This window comes from Parambassis ranga, chromosome 13 (assembly GCF_900634625.1).
Source record: "Parambassis ranga chromosome 13, fParRan2.1, whole genome shotgun sequence".
Classification (NCBI taxonomy): domain Eukaryota; kingdom Metazoa; phylum Chordata; class Actinopteri; family Ambassidae; genus Parambassis; species Parambassis ranga.
Genome location: NC_041033.1, coordinates 19,154,642 through 19,172,086, shown reverse-complemented (window position 1 = coordinate 19,172,086; position 17,445 = coordinate 19,154,642). Strand labels below are relative to the sequence as shown.

At 41.6% G+C, this 17,445-nt stretch overlaps 1 protein-coding gene across 1 annotated transcript in view; it reads right to left on the bottom strand.

Moving 5' to 3' along the window:
- Positions 1–17,445, bottom strand: part of gbe1b (glucan (1,4-alpha-), branching enzyme 1b) — a 72,725-nt gene that overhangs the window by 34,606 nt on the left and 20,674 nt on the right. The window contains exons 8-10 of the mRNA XM_028419244.1: positions 10,041–10,156; positions 9,242–9,369; positions 8,859–8,957 (exon numbers count right to left, since the gene is read on the bottom strand). Coding sequence (XP_028275045.1) covers positions 8,859–8,957; positions 9,242–9,369; positions 10,041–10,156 — 343 coding nt within the window. The remainder of the gene's footprint in view (positions 1–8,858; positions 8,958–9,241; positions 9,370–10,040; positions 10,157–17,445) is intronic.

Sequence of the window (17,445 nt, the reverse complement as noted above, 5' to 3'; positions counted from 1 at the left end):
CTCTCCCCACCTGAGATGGGCAAGGTCATAGCCTCTCATCCAAACAGAAGGATTCAACAATAAATCCAACCATGGAATCAATGCCCCTTCGCTGGCCTGCCTACATGCACACTTCCTGCCAAAAGAGTCATTTCCAAAGGTCAGGCGCAAACAGTGGGTCACCAAAACATGCATCCAAGGCACATCTGCCCACACAGTACTGCTATACAGTCCCACTAACTGGTCCTAATCACTAAAAGTTTCAAAAACAGATGCTAGCAGAGGGCAGAGTAAAAATAATCAAGTAAGTACAGCAGTGAGCTCAGGAATGAATTAATAATAAACAAAAGATAGAAAGCCTATCCAGTTTTAAATGTTAAAAAGGAGCTCCTGCCCTCTAAGAACCCTTGGCAGTAACTTGCAGCCGCTCTGACTGGTGGGGGAGTTGGAAAAGCCATTTCAGTGACAGGCTGAAATCTGCTCTGTGGAATTGGCAGTGACAGCTGATTGACATGTCAGGAAACCTTTATATTACTCTACAGAGCCATAATCCTCTGAGTAAAGAGAGTAAATTGTGCCGATCAATATGTCTGAGATGAACTGGCTGGTCCACCTGAAGAGAGGCTATCCTGCTCTATATATCACCATCTGTTCACTTTCACTCTTCTTCACCTTAGCCTTGTGTGGCCATATTACTCATTGCCAATGCTACCAAGGCACCGGACTGCTCATCTACATCTTCTACAAACTCCCAGATCTCTTAACAGCATGTGACAATAAGGCGGTGATCCTCAAACTGAGTGCTGCTGAAAAGTCTGGTTTAAAATTAACATCAAGTCTGTCAGGGCCTGATCAGTAACAGAACTTAAATCATATTTTGTAAGCTAAAATTCACCCACCCAAGTCAGCAGGTAAAATCTATTGTCCGGAGAAGATCAGTTTCTTTAGTATTGAATGTTAATTTATATCCCAGGAATAAATCCTGTATGGCAAGTTGTCAGGCTAAAAACGACATTTCCCCCAATGTTAGAAATAAAGATGTTTACAGCCTATTACAAAAACTGTTCTGTTAACTTTTAATTTGCCACTTTGAGTAACAGCTGGCAGTCCAGCTCAGCTCCACCTCTTCAGACAATGCTGGATGTCAGTCATCATATGGTAAATACAATAAACACTATTGCAACCAAGGTCTAGTATAATGCCTGTCACTTTATAAAAGAAGCAGATTTGCCAACAGATTATTTTTTACTTATGTTCACACACAAAATGCACACAAGCTGCCTCACATCATCGTGTTTTAGCTCAACTTGCAGAGCTAAAAAACTAATTTTATGATATTTATTATAATAGACAAACGCTATAATGGGTTGGACTGGCTTGTCTGCCTATGGTTACAGAAGCCCCCAAAAGGGATTTGAATGGGTGTGTAGCTGCTATAAAGCTGAACAAGATTTATAAATACTGATAATGAACTGGATGACTGCATAGAAAACAAAAGTAGAAAAATAAGTGAAATGTGAGTGGGTACATGCATAAATACAACTCATATATAAACATAAATGTAATAATAATAATAGAAGCAAATGAATCACAGCTGCTTGTTTATTTTTCTCAGGACACATCTGAGTGATCTGTTGTTAGAGAGAAAGGGTTCGTATGTCTCACATTAATCAGATAACCGAGAACACAGGGTTTAAATGTGAATTTCACTCCTACGGCTTAGTGCAGAATGCCACCCCAGCAGAAAATAACCAAATCCTCCAAAGGCCGGTTTCCTTTTCAACACCAGCTGCAGTATAAAAACTAAACAAGTGAATCTATAGGAGACATACCCCCAGAGATCACCCAGGCTGCCTGCACATCCACGTACAATCAGACATTTTACACTTCCTTATGAATCATTACAATTCAATTCAACCGCAAAAGTGGTCTGGGAGCAATTAATCTGGGAGTGGGACTGTCAGAGCGAAGACAGGAGTGAATGGGTTGACGACTTCCCTACCACCAGCTCACCCACATCAGCCCCGACCAGCCGAGCTTCCTGGCACCACTGACACTCTACTTCATCAATGATAATGAGCAGTGCACAAATCTTACTTTACAAGCCTGCTGTCAGGAGCCAACCAGAGTGCCCAGATTAATTAGGCAGAGCCAGAAATAAAATTAAAAAAAAAGAGGCAGGATGAGGTCATCTCACTGCCACTGACATGCTGCAACAGATTCAAGAGCCTCTCTGCTACCATCACTTGGAAGGACTTGGTGGCAGAGATGAGTTTAGTGCAAAGCCCTTGTTTTTACATTTGGCGGCTGGCCGAGCATCCTGCCTCTCATCGTCTCTGCAAACACATCCGCTGAAAACGTGTTTGAGTTTGTGTTGCTATGGGGACATTCTGTCTTCACACAAGCAGAGCCGCCCCCGGAGGTGAGCAGCGAACAAAGGTGTGCAATCCTCCATACTATGGATCAAGCTGATGTTTTCCTGTCTTTATTTTCACATTTTTGGTAAATATATGAACTTTTTACCAGCAAAAACATCTTCGCTGCAGCTCAGAGGCACACTTAGCTCACCTGACAGTGCTCTTTTGCTAAAGAAATGCTGCAGTGTACTTTAACATCATACATGTGTGGCACCAGAGTGCAATTAACAAATAAAATAAAGCAAGATGAAACCGAAGTCCTACTGCCATTAAAGCAGGCAAACACAGGGTGACACTGGCAGAGGGGGTCAAAGAGAGTGGGCGCCCTTTAAAGGCTGGCGATGAAGCCGCTGACATGTTTACACAAACAAGCTGAAACCGTCATTGCTTGCCTGCAGCCTGATTTTTTTTTTTTTTTTGTTAATTGAAAGTGTTGCTGGCGTGATAGACAGAGCAAGTATGAGGACTAGAAATGGATTTCTTTCCCCTGAAACTAATAAGGAGAGAGCTGTGCAGACTGATATTTTCATTCAATTAAAATAAGAGGGGGAACAGAAACAAAAATTGGGACAATTGACTCAGAGGTCATTCAAGTCGAACAGCTGAGGGAAGCAGAGGGATGCTGGAGAATTCTCTGCATCACCTTCTCTTATTCCAAGCTGCTGCCATGGAGCCCTCTACCTCCTCCACCTCTAATTGTTTCAATTACATCTCAATCTATTGTAGCTTGAGGGAAGGCTGCTTGTTAAATTAGAGGGCTTTTGTAACATTATCCATTAGGAGTGACAGTATTTTATGGTCATAATCAGAATCGAATCATCCAAACTTGTGCTGTGCGCCTTATCTGGTCCTCTCATTAGGATATCTTAATTTTTCACAGTCTGTTGGTCCTAACAGCCTTCTGCAGCCAGTAAATGAGTCATATCAATCAGTCATGCTGAGGACGGAACACAGCGTGAGGCCCCAGCCGAGGAACTGAGGGAAATTCACTCTTGCACACATGTGAATCTATAAATAAGCTCACAGCTCTGTTGCTCTGTGTCTTTGTCTCTCTTTCCTTCTGTTTCTTCCTGTCCGTCTTTCTCTCCCTCTCCGTCTGTCTTCCTGAATGCCAGTCCTCCTCGCTCCATGTCTCCTTTTCTGCAACACACACCTCACTGGAGGCTCTACTTCAGTCCATTCAAATCCCTTCCTAATTGACACTCTGTGAGAAGAGGCAAGGCTAGCCCTGAGTGCACTTCACTGACTATACCAAGGCATGTTCATATGAATGCTTCCCTGCACAGAAATACAAGAATTTTACTGCTCACTTGCTCTCCTCCAGCTTCATGTGGCGTCAAGTCTCCTCAGGGAGGCAACACATTTAATTGAAAAGATGCAACCGGTAGAAGTATCTAAACTATAGTGTTGCTTTTCCAGCAATATTATTGGGAAAGTAAAAGCAGCAACAGCCTCTCCAGTGGCATCCTGAGGATAATCCTGTGAAACCTCTACGGTGCAGCACTGCCTCCTGCTCATCTACTGCAAGCATTGCTGAAGAAGGTCAAGTCTGGGACTGTCTCTCTCTCTCTTTTCCCCACCTCCCTCCTCCCCTCTCTTTTCCTCCCTCCATCCCCGCCAAAGAATAAAACCCACTGCTGTGAGAGACAGACTTGATTAACGATGCATTGCCTTCCCCCATCGAGAAACACAAGAAACCGTAGCGCAAGAGGATGCATGCGGTGGCGAGGTCACACACTCTGCTTTGCTTTTTCTCCAAAATATGAGTAAATATAACTTTCACTGTGGGCTAGTGGATAAGAAGGCGCAATTTTACATGAATCTTACAACACACTGCCTTGTCTTTAGACATTCAGCTTTGTCAAATGCAAGAAAAGGCCTCCGCTTGCTCTAAACAAAGAGAGAACACAAAACAATCCACCTTCATCCAGCAGACAGCCAGCACAGACAGATACAGCCCCAGATCTCCTGCTGTCTCTGTTCTACAAATGTACTTTCCACAGTAATGTTTGCTGAATTCATAAAAACACATGTTGACAATAAAAAGGGAGGCATTTTTTTATTAATACAACCTTTGAAGAAGCACCATAGGGGCAAAGAAAATAAATTATGAGTTATGTACTGATCCCAAATACTGTAAATTTATCAGTGTCCTTCACAAGAGGCACACAAAACAAGCCAAAAAAACCAATTGTCTGGATGTGGGTTCTATAAGAAACAGCAGGGGACAAACACAGTTGCTGTTTGTCTCTCTGGCTTGGTATGCACGCTATCCATCCAGTGCTTCAACATTACACAGTTATGGACTTCCATACCTGATGGCTGAACAGTTATAAACAATGTTTTCCCATTGTGGGCCATTATGTGCTTTCACAGTGGCAGTTTGGGTAGGAGTGTCGAGCTAAAGGGTGCTTCAACAGTTGTTGTGGAGGAACCGAGACTATTTGGTGCCCAGAATTTCCAATCCAGTCTGAAGCAGCATAACACATCGCTGGATAGTGCTATCATGTTTTCCCCCCTTATGACCAGTGACAGAAAGACTTTCTATTTTAGAAGGGATATTAAATATATAAGTTGTTTTGTGAAGTTTTTTGCCATCCTACCTAGTATTTTGACATCTTGGCTTTACCAGTAACTAAAAAAAAACACTTCCTTCAGCAAGAGCTGGCTACATTTTATATCCTATGGAGGCATGGCTGATGATGTTTGCATGGAACCATGGCAATCTCAAAATCTCTGACAACACAGGATATCCAAAACTAAAGACAAGCTCCTAAATTGCTTCTGTTGTAAGACAGAACAAAACTAAATTTACAAAAAGAAGAATTGTGCTGAAATAACGAGGAAAAACCTTTGATTTTTTACAGTTGGGTTTCTTCTGTAAACAGAGCAGTTAAATCTTTGTAGACCAACATAAACACTAAATGTGAAGAAAAATCTCTCACTGAAAAAGCAGCTTATTTCCAATTTGTTGAGCAAGCTCATTTTTACAAATCGACCATATTGAGACTTAAATAATGTAACAATTAAACTAAGCCTAAAACATATTTAGAGATCTGGTGAAGAATATCATATTTTAGGACTGTTTTAGGAAAGCTGTGTGGTATATTCAGTTCAGTACAATGCTCCAATCTGTACACTGGAGTACTAGACAGCCACTTCACAAGCACATGGTGAACCACAGGAGAGCCAGCTCCACAGGTCAGGACTCAACAGTCCATCCACGCCGCAAAGACAAGGGGCGCACTTTGGAGGACACTAACGTACACATTCAGGGCCAAGAGGACAGATGGTTTGAAAGAGGAGTCCATAAAGCCATCTATGTCAAGTAGGAAAAACACAGGTGGCAGTCTGACACATTGTCTTTCTGCCACACAAGTCCCAAGAAAACAACGGGGAGTTCATCACAGTTACCACGGTCTCACAGCAGTCTTAGAGTCATTAGACAGTTGTTAGACAGGCTAGTTCTTAGACAGTTAGAACAACAAGCTGAGGTAGGTGTTAGGACACAACCAGCTTTAGTCATGAGGACATTTAAACCTGAACTGATGAAGCTACTGGGAGAAGCAGCAACACCTTCAGTTGCCCTGCATCAAGCTCTTTAATGAAAATGACCTGGATGACTGAGCATCATCGAAAGGCTGGAATATTCAAACTTGTGCGCATGAATATAGATCTATAGACTGGTCAAAAATAGACTGATATAACTGCGCTGAAATGGTGTCTATACATGATAGTTCATAGTAAACCCTGCCACAGCTGCAGGTTTTCAGTTTTCCTCTTAAACTTTCAGCACTTCCAGCAGCTTTCAGGTCCTCAAGCAGACAGCGGCTTGGAGCATAAAAGCTAAAAGCTGCCTTGCCAAAGGTTTTAATCCTACTGGTTCATACACTGTGAGCATGAGAGACGTGCTGGATGTGCCAATCCAACACCATAGAGTGCTTTAAAAACAAGTTGGAGGACCTTGAAATACAGAAACCGACAAATGTAAGGATGTAAAAAAAGGTTGTAATGTGTTCTCTAATTCTCGTCTGCACCCTAGGTAGATCAGGTTTTACTGATTTATATGACCAGATAGGATTACAGTACATTAGTCCACACTGCTCAATACATACATATGTGTAAATATTTCTCTGTGTTAGAAGACAGTCGTGAATCCTTCTTTCAATTTATTAAGGCTGAAATTATCTTGTTATGGTTGCTTATTTGCAACTTATGGGGAAGTTGTTTTGTGGAATAAACTCAGACAACACAGCTACCGGAGGTCCTGCTGAGGCCAGTTCATAAGAATATTTGAGTTTTATGAACAAATCAGTACAGATTCTGATGGAAACTAAATCACAGTTTTATGTAAATTGTGCCTGCAGGAGCTGAATAAACAAGTCAGAATGTTAGCCACATCGGCAACTAATTTGAAACAACACACTGAGTTGAGAGCATCCCACCAGTCCTGAGGAATATCTGTGAGTGAATGATGATCCGAAGAAATCATCAACAAAAGGGTGAAACCATTGCTCAACAGCCTTGGCTTTTAGAAGTAATTTCTGTGTGTGATTCTATAACAGCATACAGCGATTCATTTAGTATAGGGAGAGGCAGTGATTGGATGATGAGGATGGAAAGTGGGAGGAAGTTATACTGAAAAACAATAGCTCAGAGCCACTAAAGGGGATTAAATGAAGGTGAATTAGTTCATTTTAATCTATGTGAAAGGTTTACTTCCACTGACAATGAGTGGAGGGTGGGAACCCTGCAGGGACGAGGGTTTGTCTTCTTGGGTGAGCACACGTTCTGATCTTTAACTGTTCAGACTGTCTGACTGATGGAGAAGAAGAAAAAAATAAATCAACAGAGCACCAAATTCAAATGAAAGAAAAAAAACTTTGCTTTGACATCACATAAAGCTAGTCCAAGGACGGACATTTCAGACTGAATAATGAATAAAGTAAAATGTAAAAGTGACTGTCAGCGTATGTAAAGCTCCATTAAAAAAAAAAAAAAAAAATCACAAAGAAATGTCATTGTGGATCAGTGGCTTGATGACCTTCATGTTAAATCTAATTCTTCTGTCTGCTCACATAAAAATATACATCCATGCAGAGGAGATGAAAAACACTGACTGGAGAGTTTTTATTTTGGATTTTTTTAATTAAGTTGCTTCAGTCGCTTATTCATAGCTCTGTGTTTGGGTGGCTAAATAATGACCTTCCTACATGCACAGCAGGTGGAGGAGGAATAAGACAAATAAATTAGAAACAAACACAAGTGCTGATGCTTGACATATGAAATGTTTTTCCCCATAAGAGCCAAACTTTGTGTGAACTGTTTACATTATAGTAGCTAAGTATTAGTTGTGGTGGTTCACTTTGTACCATTTCCACTTGTGCATCCCACGAAGGGATGGTACAAGAGCGTCATTCTATTTCTGGTGGACTGCTTTCTTCCCATAATGCATTCTGTTAGCATCTCTTCCCCAGATGGCAACTCACCTGGCTGTCCATATGATGTAAAAAAAAAAGTGATTTATCGGATCAGGCCATCTCATTTTATTGCACCATAGTCCAGCTCGTTTTTTCTCATACACTATTTCAGTGGTGGACAGGTGTCAGAATGGCCACTCTGACTGCAGCAAGCTGTGAGCCGCTGTGAGTTCTGACACCCTTCTATCATTTTAAGCATTAAGATTTTCAGCATTTATGTAGCACAGACAGCAGCCTTCACTCTCACACACCGAGCCCTTCAGCAAGCCCTGGGTGCCAATAACTGTGAAGGCTGCTGGTAGGTGCTAAGCTCTGCAACAGGAAAAGATGCAGACTTCTGATCATCTAGTTATCCAGATCACTGTTTATGCATCTGATGCCCTCTTGTGGCTGTATGAATATAGTGTGTGCATTGTTTGGAACTGGAAAGAAAAGCATAGAAGCTTCTCGCAGATGGAGGAGTTTTGCCTCATAAAACACGGTGAAAGAAAGTTTTAGAAAAAAGAAAAAAGTAACGTGAAGTTAAACAACAAGTGATGTGAAGGGGACGTAATGCAAGCAATGTTATTTCTCCACCTCCATTTACTGATTATTGGTGGCCTTTATACCTCACCACCTCTGTCATGCATGAGGAAGTGAGGGGTCATCACTGTGTGGTCACTGAGAGTCTCACATTTAAACCATTTCCTGCTTAAAACACCCCAACTTGAAGAGATGACTTTATTATAAAATAGGTAGCTGTAACACTCTGGTCTATGGGAGTACTTGTCTTAACACTCTCTTCAAGTTACACTAGAGCACAACATGCAAAAAACTTGTCTTTTAACATGCCCAAACATCCCTGCTTTTAAATCTATTTGCGGCTCATGCAGATATTTCTGCATCTAAAGGCTTGCAGTGCTGCACAAATGGCTGGGGAGGAAGAAAAAAACACACAAAGGGCACACAAATAGGTGGATGCAAAAGAAGTAAATCACCTTACCTGAATCCACTTGTCAGGAATAGCCATAGCCAGGCGGTAATCAAAACCAAGTCCTCCCTCCTCCACTCCTCTGCACATAGCAGGCATCCCTGACACATCCTGCAGAGAAGTCTCTCTATGTAACATCGCAGGTTTCTTTCCAAGTCAGCCAAGATCACATCAATACCACTCCACAATGTACATTTTGATTTTAACACCACAGGCCACAAGAAGAGTGACATGCCATTTCCTGTAGCATTACTCTTAATTATAGCAATGAATACGTAAGTGAGCTAAGTAATAAGTGCTTTAATTAATAATAGCTGTGGGCAGTGTCATTCCAAAGTACATGGATGTTGTAGGTGTGTGTTTGTGTGTGTGTGTGTGTGTGTGTGTGTTCTTACCTCAGCAACAGTAATGCAGTCAGGATAAAGGGTGTGAAGGATATGATTAGCAAGCATCAGGTAAACCAAAGAGTCCTCGTCCACCTGTAGGCCAAAGTATTCACTGTAGTCCCCTGAGAAGCCTGTGCCTGAGGAGTAAACACCCACACAGTGAACACTCATCATGTTTTCCACCCCATCTTGCAAAATCCTTCCTTTTTTTTTTTTTTTAAACCGATGCTGCTGTTTTACTTACTCCAGCTGTCCTAATAAATATCATTTTACGGCTCACTGTATATAATATACATATGCTTTGTGCTGCACTACAGTACATTTACACCTCCCCTATGTTTGGTACAAAATGTTTACCATTAGCAGGAGCCATTTCATATTAAAGTTGATTTTTATTGCCAACAAATAAATGGAAAACATAAATAAAACATGAGATCTTCCTCGACTTTCTTTCTGCACTACAATGTGGATTTTACTCAACAACATAATGAAAAACCATAAAAACATAAGAATTCTTAGTAACTCTGAGAAGTACGTTGCACACACTTCACTGTCAGGTATAATGGAGAGCAAAGTTTATTTTTTTTTTTTTTTGATACTGTATTAATCCCAGAGGGAAATTCGTTACGGCTGCTGCACAAGCAGTGTCATACAATGACTAGCAAGGCGCGCCACAGGGTGAAGTGTCTTGCCCAAGAACACACAACAGTGACTAGGGAGGAGTTGGGATCGAACCACCAACCTTCCGGTTATTGGACAACCCTGCTATCCTGTCCTGAAATATAAGCTGCACACAACCCAGTCTTACCGATACCATGGTGATGGTACAACATAGAGGTAATGCCGTCAAATCGGAAGCCGTCAAAGCAGTACTCCTCCATCCACCAGCGCAGGTTTGACAGCAGGAACCGAAGCACTTCCCAGCTGGCAAAACACACAAAAACAGGCACACACACACACACATTCAAGGTCAGATAAACAAGAAGCTGTGAATTATTCACACATCTCATCATGCACTTTAGGCACCAGAGATTAATTTTCACCGCTACAGGACATTCACATATTGATAACCAAAGCTCCATTATGTTAAAGACAGAGCGACACTAGACAGTGTCTTCATTAACTATGCTGCAGAGGGGACTGTGTCTTTCACATTTCCAGTTGTCAAGATGAGAAATCAGTGGCTCACAGTGCACAGTCAAGTTTTCCGATTTCCATCAGATCACTTGCACGAGCACTGGGCAACTGTTTTGTATAGCCAGGCCCATCTCTGTGGATTCCAAATGATAGGATTTCATGCTACACTTGGGTAAACAAACACCATGGAGGGGAATTGACTTCCCTCGGTAAGGATGAAATATATCACATACTTGCTACTCGCTTTGGCTTTATTTTCAATTTATGACAAGCTCCTGTGACCCATAACAAAGTGGGCAGATACTCTAGAAATAAATATCTGAAAACAATAAGCTATCTGAATATGGAGGTTGTGGTGGTTTTCAGGCTGACGGTGTGTCACAAAGTGTGTCTGTTGGCTGGACCACATTAGTAGGGGCCGGAGGAGGTGGATTCCATAAATGGCCCTATTTCACACTACAAGAGTCATCTGGTGTTGAACAGCCACTCAAGGCAAAGTACACTAACGTGACCCAACTCTTCCCATTCAGTGGTACGTTGCCATGGAAACATCAGTTAAAACTCAATATTTGGTTGCTTCTGTTCAATGTGCGTAATGAGCACCAAATGAAACGCTGCATACATGGACACCATGCTGGATAGCAGTGGGAAAAAAAAGCAAGGATGTGAAAAGAATGACGCATTTGTGACAGTGATTAAATGTGAGCAGGCTCAACTCAGACATTCTCAGCTCCAACAGGGGTAGTAATGACATGTGTCTAGCGTCTCCATGAATGTAATATGTTTTGCCATTTCTGTGATAATTTATTGTCCGTGATGTGTCTTGCAGTACACTGGTTTCCTAAAATATCATTTCATTTCCTGAGCGTCACTCTCACCTCTACTGCAACAGGAAACTGTTAACAACAATGTAATAATATTCTTATTATTCAGGATGCTCGGTACAAACAAGCAGGCAGGATTGTTCGTACTGTTGAGTAATTTTAATGGTAATGTATGACGGCATCATCTTCTGATCTTGAATAAGAAAAGTTACAGATGTTTTTTTTAGTTCCAACACCATGCCAAAGGGCAGTTCAACATTTATTTTTTCTTTTTGCTTGAATGATGCAATTTCATCACGTCAAAAAATTGTTGAAGCAGTGAGGAGACCCAGATTCATGCTTGAGCAACACTTCAATAACATCTCAAAGCAGAATAAACCACAAGTAGTGCTTCTTCTTCTTCAACAAAAGTGTCCTGAATCAGATTAAGAGCTGAAGATTACATGTTCTGTGGCACAAGACAAAAACACACACTACTCTTTTGGCAAGGAAGGCATGACACCAAATGCATTTAAATGTGTTCCCCTCTGCGCTCCATTCCTCCGGTATGACCAACACCAGCACTGTTTGACAGGTGTGAAGCTGCATGTTACACTGGCGCTTCCTCCTTTCCCTTGAGGAACAGCGTAAGGGAGCCTGGTATGATCCGATATCCTGGCTGGGTGGTCACGCAGACCCTGTGATAAATAGATTAGATCCTCCACTCCACTGCGCAGAGCCAACAAAGGCTCAGACACAATGTATCCTCGCGGGATGGAGATAATAGCCAGTGAGAGCCAGAGGCCCAAGATGAAACCATACTGCCACATTAGGACCCACAATGCCATTCATCATCAAGTCCAATTACAGTGAGAAAGGTAGATCTCTGTGCCCGATGCCATACACCTCTTATCTATGCATTTCCGTGAAGTTATCAGTTGGTCTGCAGCATTAATACAAAAGAAAATTGCATATTACACTGCCCTCATACTAAAGCTCAGTGATGACAGTGAAACCCGGTTAGGGACCTCTAATAGAGTAAAACTCTAATACTGCTGCTTGTACAGTAAGAAAAAGTAATCTATCATCGTTGCCATGTTACCTGCGAGTATATACAGGAGCCATCACAAGCTTATTAGAATAAAAAGCTCATTACACAGCGCCTCCTGCTTGAGCTGACCATGACCGAGTCACATTGCAGTATTTGCGCTTCAGGCTGAGTGGACGTCCAACCCCCAACACCCTGGGGACTAGAAGTCAATTTTGCATAAGGGGTCATGGCAACTTGTCATGATGGCACAGACAAAGATTTAAACCCCAGTTTCCACAAAATCACAGGTAGGCAGCAGATAAGACCGAATAAATTTAAGATGGTGACAGGTCATTCCACAAGAAGTGTGATGCTCAAACAACACTGCCAGACAGCCTGATGGATGGCGTGCGTTTGTTGGACCAAAAAAGGACAAATGAGGTGCCTCATTTAACGCATTTCAAACTTCTCTACAATCACCACAGCTGGTGTAGGACAGAGACATTGACAGGAGTGTAAGCTGTGATAAATTCACATTTCTTAGTTGAAGCTTGATTTATTTGTTCCATCGTGGAATCTTTCTTTCACCTTCTGAATACATTAAATGCACAGATAGGACTGTAAAATGTCTCTACCTTTAAAGCTAAAGGTGGATTTTAAATCATCAAATAAGCAGCAGTCCAATTCAATTAACCAAACATCTTTGAATGCATTTGGAAATGCAAATACTAGTTGTGAGTTGGACTGTAAGGAACACATCTTTACACTGTGAACCACATTGTTTGCAGCCGTTCCAGCAGTCTGGTAATACTGGCTGCCTGGCTGGGTAAACTCTCATCTAGAGGTCTGACAGACTGTCCCTGTATCGCTGTGCTTTGTGTTAGATATCTGCCATTTGTCTGGCACTCTTTATGCTGCCTGGCAGCCCGTTGCTCCTGCTTGGCATCCTGGGAGAGATATTCGACTGCCTGTGAGACTGTTTGTATGTTTAGCAACCTGTAATTAGTATCACTTTGTACTTGCTGTTTTTTTCTGGAATCAATGGCAGACTGTCAAGCCAATTCTGCCCTTTGGAATTTGTTTTTTTCAGTGGACCATATTTTAGCAGGATATGCAGATGCTCAGATGAATACTCACTGAAGTTATTTAAATGGTTTCACCACTCTAACAATGAAATCACATTTTTTCCCCCAAACAATCTGGCCACTAATGGCAGCTGGCACTGTTTAGGTATATCCTTGTTTGACATACCTGGGTCAGTGAAGACAGTCACTGGGAAAAGCATGCACCATTTTTTGGCAATTAAATGCAGCTAAAATGTGAAAGTGCAAATCACCCTAGTTTCTGAAAATGTGCAGTTTTATAAAAAAGGCTCCTATAGGGCAGGTGTTGTTGGTCATCCAGGACACCCCAAATGTTTTTGACGGCTAGCATTGAAGGTAGGGTAGGAGATTTCATTCTGATGCACTTTTTGTTAAATTAGTGTAACTTCTCTTTACAATCCGATAGCAACCGATTAGTTCGGCAGTTTCGCATTAAAACGAAGAATATGAATCATCTGTGGAAGCTATAAATGCTAAAAACATCATCCAATCCTCCGGGTGGACCCTGCGTGGAGTATTGGCTGGTTGTCACTCTCTTCCTGCTCTGCGCGCACCAGAGAGGTACGTGCATGATGGCCGAAGTCAGAGACCGCAGCTCGTCTTCAGGTAATGAGCGTCCATGTGATTGGGAGGCGTGGCTTCAGGGTGAGCTCCGAGAGAAAGGGGTGTGTGTTTACTTTCCAAATCTGGCTGACTCTCACTGAGTTTTCAAAATCTCCTACTCTACCAACTGTGATCTTTTCAAAAGTATAATAAATGTATATGATCTTAACAAAGTAGAAAAAAATGCTCCCACACAGGAGTTATAACTGAAGTCTCTCTTCCGACTTCAAAACATGGACGTCAGCCAGCTTTTGCTGCTGGTATGCAGACTAGAAGAAAACAAAAAGGCATACATTGTAGGCCTCTCACAATGATTGAGTTTTAATTATGAAACACATATTGAGCTATAGCCAAACTTATTTATTAGATTTACTGAAGCAAGACTGGACTTGCTTAGTACTCTTGTGAATAGTAAGCATATAATCACAAGGCAGAATATTGGGAAAAGAGAAATTATTTTCAAATGGGAATTTAAAAGCCATTTTATTCCTTTGAATCACATGAAAAACTCACCTGACTGCTAAGAGAAAAGTCTTTGCGTATATTAGTGCCATAAAACTTTCCCCCCTCTATTTGCCAGATAGTTTTAAGGAGCTGAAGGGCACAGAGGTGCAGAGCTGCTATGTTCCTACCCACTGGCTTCATCCAGCACCTCCTGGAAGCGCTACAGGCAGCTCCAACAAGCCACCATGCACACCTACAGCTAAGCTGAGCTCATTAGCTGAAGCTCACCAGAGGGGAAAAACTGCTTTTCCCCATACTATGCAACTTGATGGGGCAGGGGGGAAATAACTCATGGGTGCTAAATACCGAAATGACTGACTTTGGCCTGAGTTGACTTTTCAAGTGTGAGTTTATTGATTGATCAGAGCCTCCTACTTGGTCCAAGTATGTAAAAAAAAAAGATGAATTCTCCAAAGGGAGTTTCTTTTTTGTGATGTTTTCTGCTCCATTTCTTCAAAATAAAAGCATGCCATTTATCAGCAGGGTGATTCTTTGCTTCCCTACATGTCTTCCCTTGTGTATTATTATTTCACAGAATTTAAAGAATGTTTAGCTGAGAACACACTGGATACTGTCGTTTGTTATGTAGCGAGTTACAAGGATTAAAAACATTTTGATCAGTGGTTTTAGCACTATATGCTACACTGCTTCTCTCCCACAATCATAGCAGTGCTAATCTCATTTAATAAATGCTTATAAGCCGCCTTTTGTCCCCATTAATTTAGGATTTTGAGGCACAGAGGCACAGAATCATCAATATATTGCCCAACCCAAACATCATTAACAAATATATGAAGAGAGTAAAACCACACATTTAGAATAATCTTGTCAAAGACAGGAATATTGCCACGCAGCCCTTCAAACAGAGGGCCGATCTCTCAGCATGGAGAAGAGTTAAAAAGCCTCTTTAAAAGCCTGGCCCTGGGCCTATTTTTCATATCTTAAGAATTCACACAAAGATTGATGAAAAATGGATGCAAATGATCCTGTGAGAGGTGGGGGGGGGATTATAGAACGAACCCACATCAGGCTCCTCAGAACTCTCTTACTACTGAAAGCCTGGCTTCTCTGGCTGCCAACCACCCGAAACGATGAACCATGGGCTCCATCCGCCCAGTGACTGCGGTGACTTTGACGTCTTTGAAAAGGTTTGCGCAGGAAACAGCAACCGATGAATAATGCAGACGTCCCCTGGTTTGTTTCTGCTCATCACATTCTGTGTCTGGTTCAACACCAGGTGCGTTCACATAAACTGATAACTTTAAAAAGTACTTACAGCTAAAATGTAAGCAGAACACTCATGGTGTTTCAAGGACATTGGAAACATTTAAAAGAAAAGATTTGTCAGATGTTTTGTCTAAACAAGCACATTATAGCAATGAAAAGTCCTCGCACATGTTGTCACGTAATTATTCTTGGTTCCATTCACTAAGCAGAAATACCTTCATCAAAGAAATGCTAAGAATATCTTGACATACCACAGCTATAGTTGAGGCAAGCGTGTGCACATGGCCTTACATCATTTCAATGCAGCTCAGACCTTCTACTGTCAAGATGGTATTCAGCGACTGCAAAACCACTTCTAGCTTTTCTAGAGTACGTTACGAGTGTTTGCAGAGCCAGACATTTCTTAGTACCGATTGACTACAGTTTGAACTCAAGTTAAAAAAACTGGATTTATCTGAACAGAATGTTTTATGAAGAAAAAAGGTGTTTATAATAATAATAATAATAAGAAGAAAAACACAGACATGGAGAATACATGTTTGCTCTGAGCGGTTGCATCAGTCAGCTTCTGTCAACCTAATAGGAACATCATGGTCAGACTGTGATGGCTGATAGCAAAGCTGCTTGATTAAAAACAGTCTGTGTTTCACACTAGGTTCACGGCTAGCCTCCGAGCTTAATTTCCTTCCAGAGAGAGGGTAACAGAAGGCTTGACACAAACGACATGTCCAAACATCCTGTGAGGGGCAGAGAAGACAAATGAACTGGCTATGACATTGCAGAGCTCCTTTGGGCTTTTACAAATGACTCCTCATATGCCTCCCAGCCGTGGCATATGTCTGCACCATGTCTAATGACTGCTTCTGATATAAGGAGGGTTCAATAACTAATGAAAGAAGAACCTTGTTCTCTTATTATAGCCCCCATGCCTGACACTAAGCATTGTATAATGTATTGGAAACTGCAGCACGCTCACACACACACTTATTAAAAGCGAGTTCAAACAGGCATTTGATAGACTCAACAGTGCCTGCTTCCTCTTTAATGTGTGCTGGGATCATTTTCTGGGTACAGAGGCAGGAGACACACCAAATTAACAAGGCCTACAACAACACCAATCAATAGTTTTAGTGTACACAGAGCACCAGCCGAGACAGAAAGCAGCCGGCCCGTTTATGGTCTTTCATGTTTTTCTTAACACATTTGCAATTAGCAGAAAATAGCCAAAATCCTGCCATCACTGTGACATCGATTCATTATTCATAGTGCATTAAAATTCAACAGCCTGGCCAAATGTATAAAAGGTAAAAAATCATTTCAGAAAAACGTAAATGTGCCGTTCTGCACCTCTGATATATCTGATTAACAGTGAACCTCGGGGCTGTTTTATGGATGTAATCTGTCACTTTTGCGTTCACGTCTTGCTTTTGACCTTCAGCACATCATTCTGTATCAGATAGTCTGAGAAAATTTAAAGAGTGTTATGTCAGTTCCCATTTATCAGTGTGTTTGAATGTTGCCTATATGTTTTAAAGCCACAGTGCTCATTTATCAAGCTTGCTCTCACATGTAAATATTTATATCTCTGATGCAGCCAGGGCTGGGCTTCACATATCTTTTGTCAGATAACCGTCATATGTTACATTCAAATGCAGCTCCTAATCTCCACAGCGAGAGCTTAACTGAGCAGCTGAGATTGCAGTAATCACCGGGCAGCTCTTTTCCCTTTATTATCGTGCTAAAATGCATAGAGAGAAACGGAAAGTGTTAAAATGAAATACACTGACATTACAGCAACATAAAGCC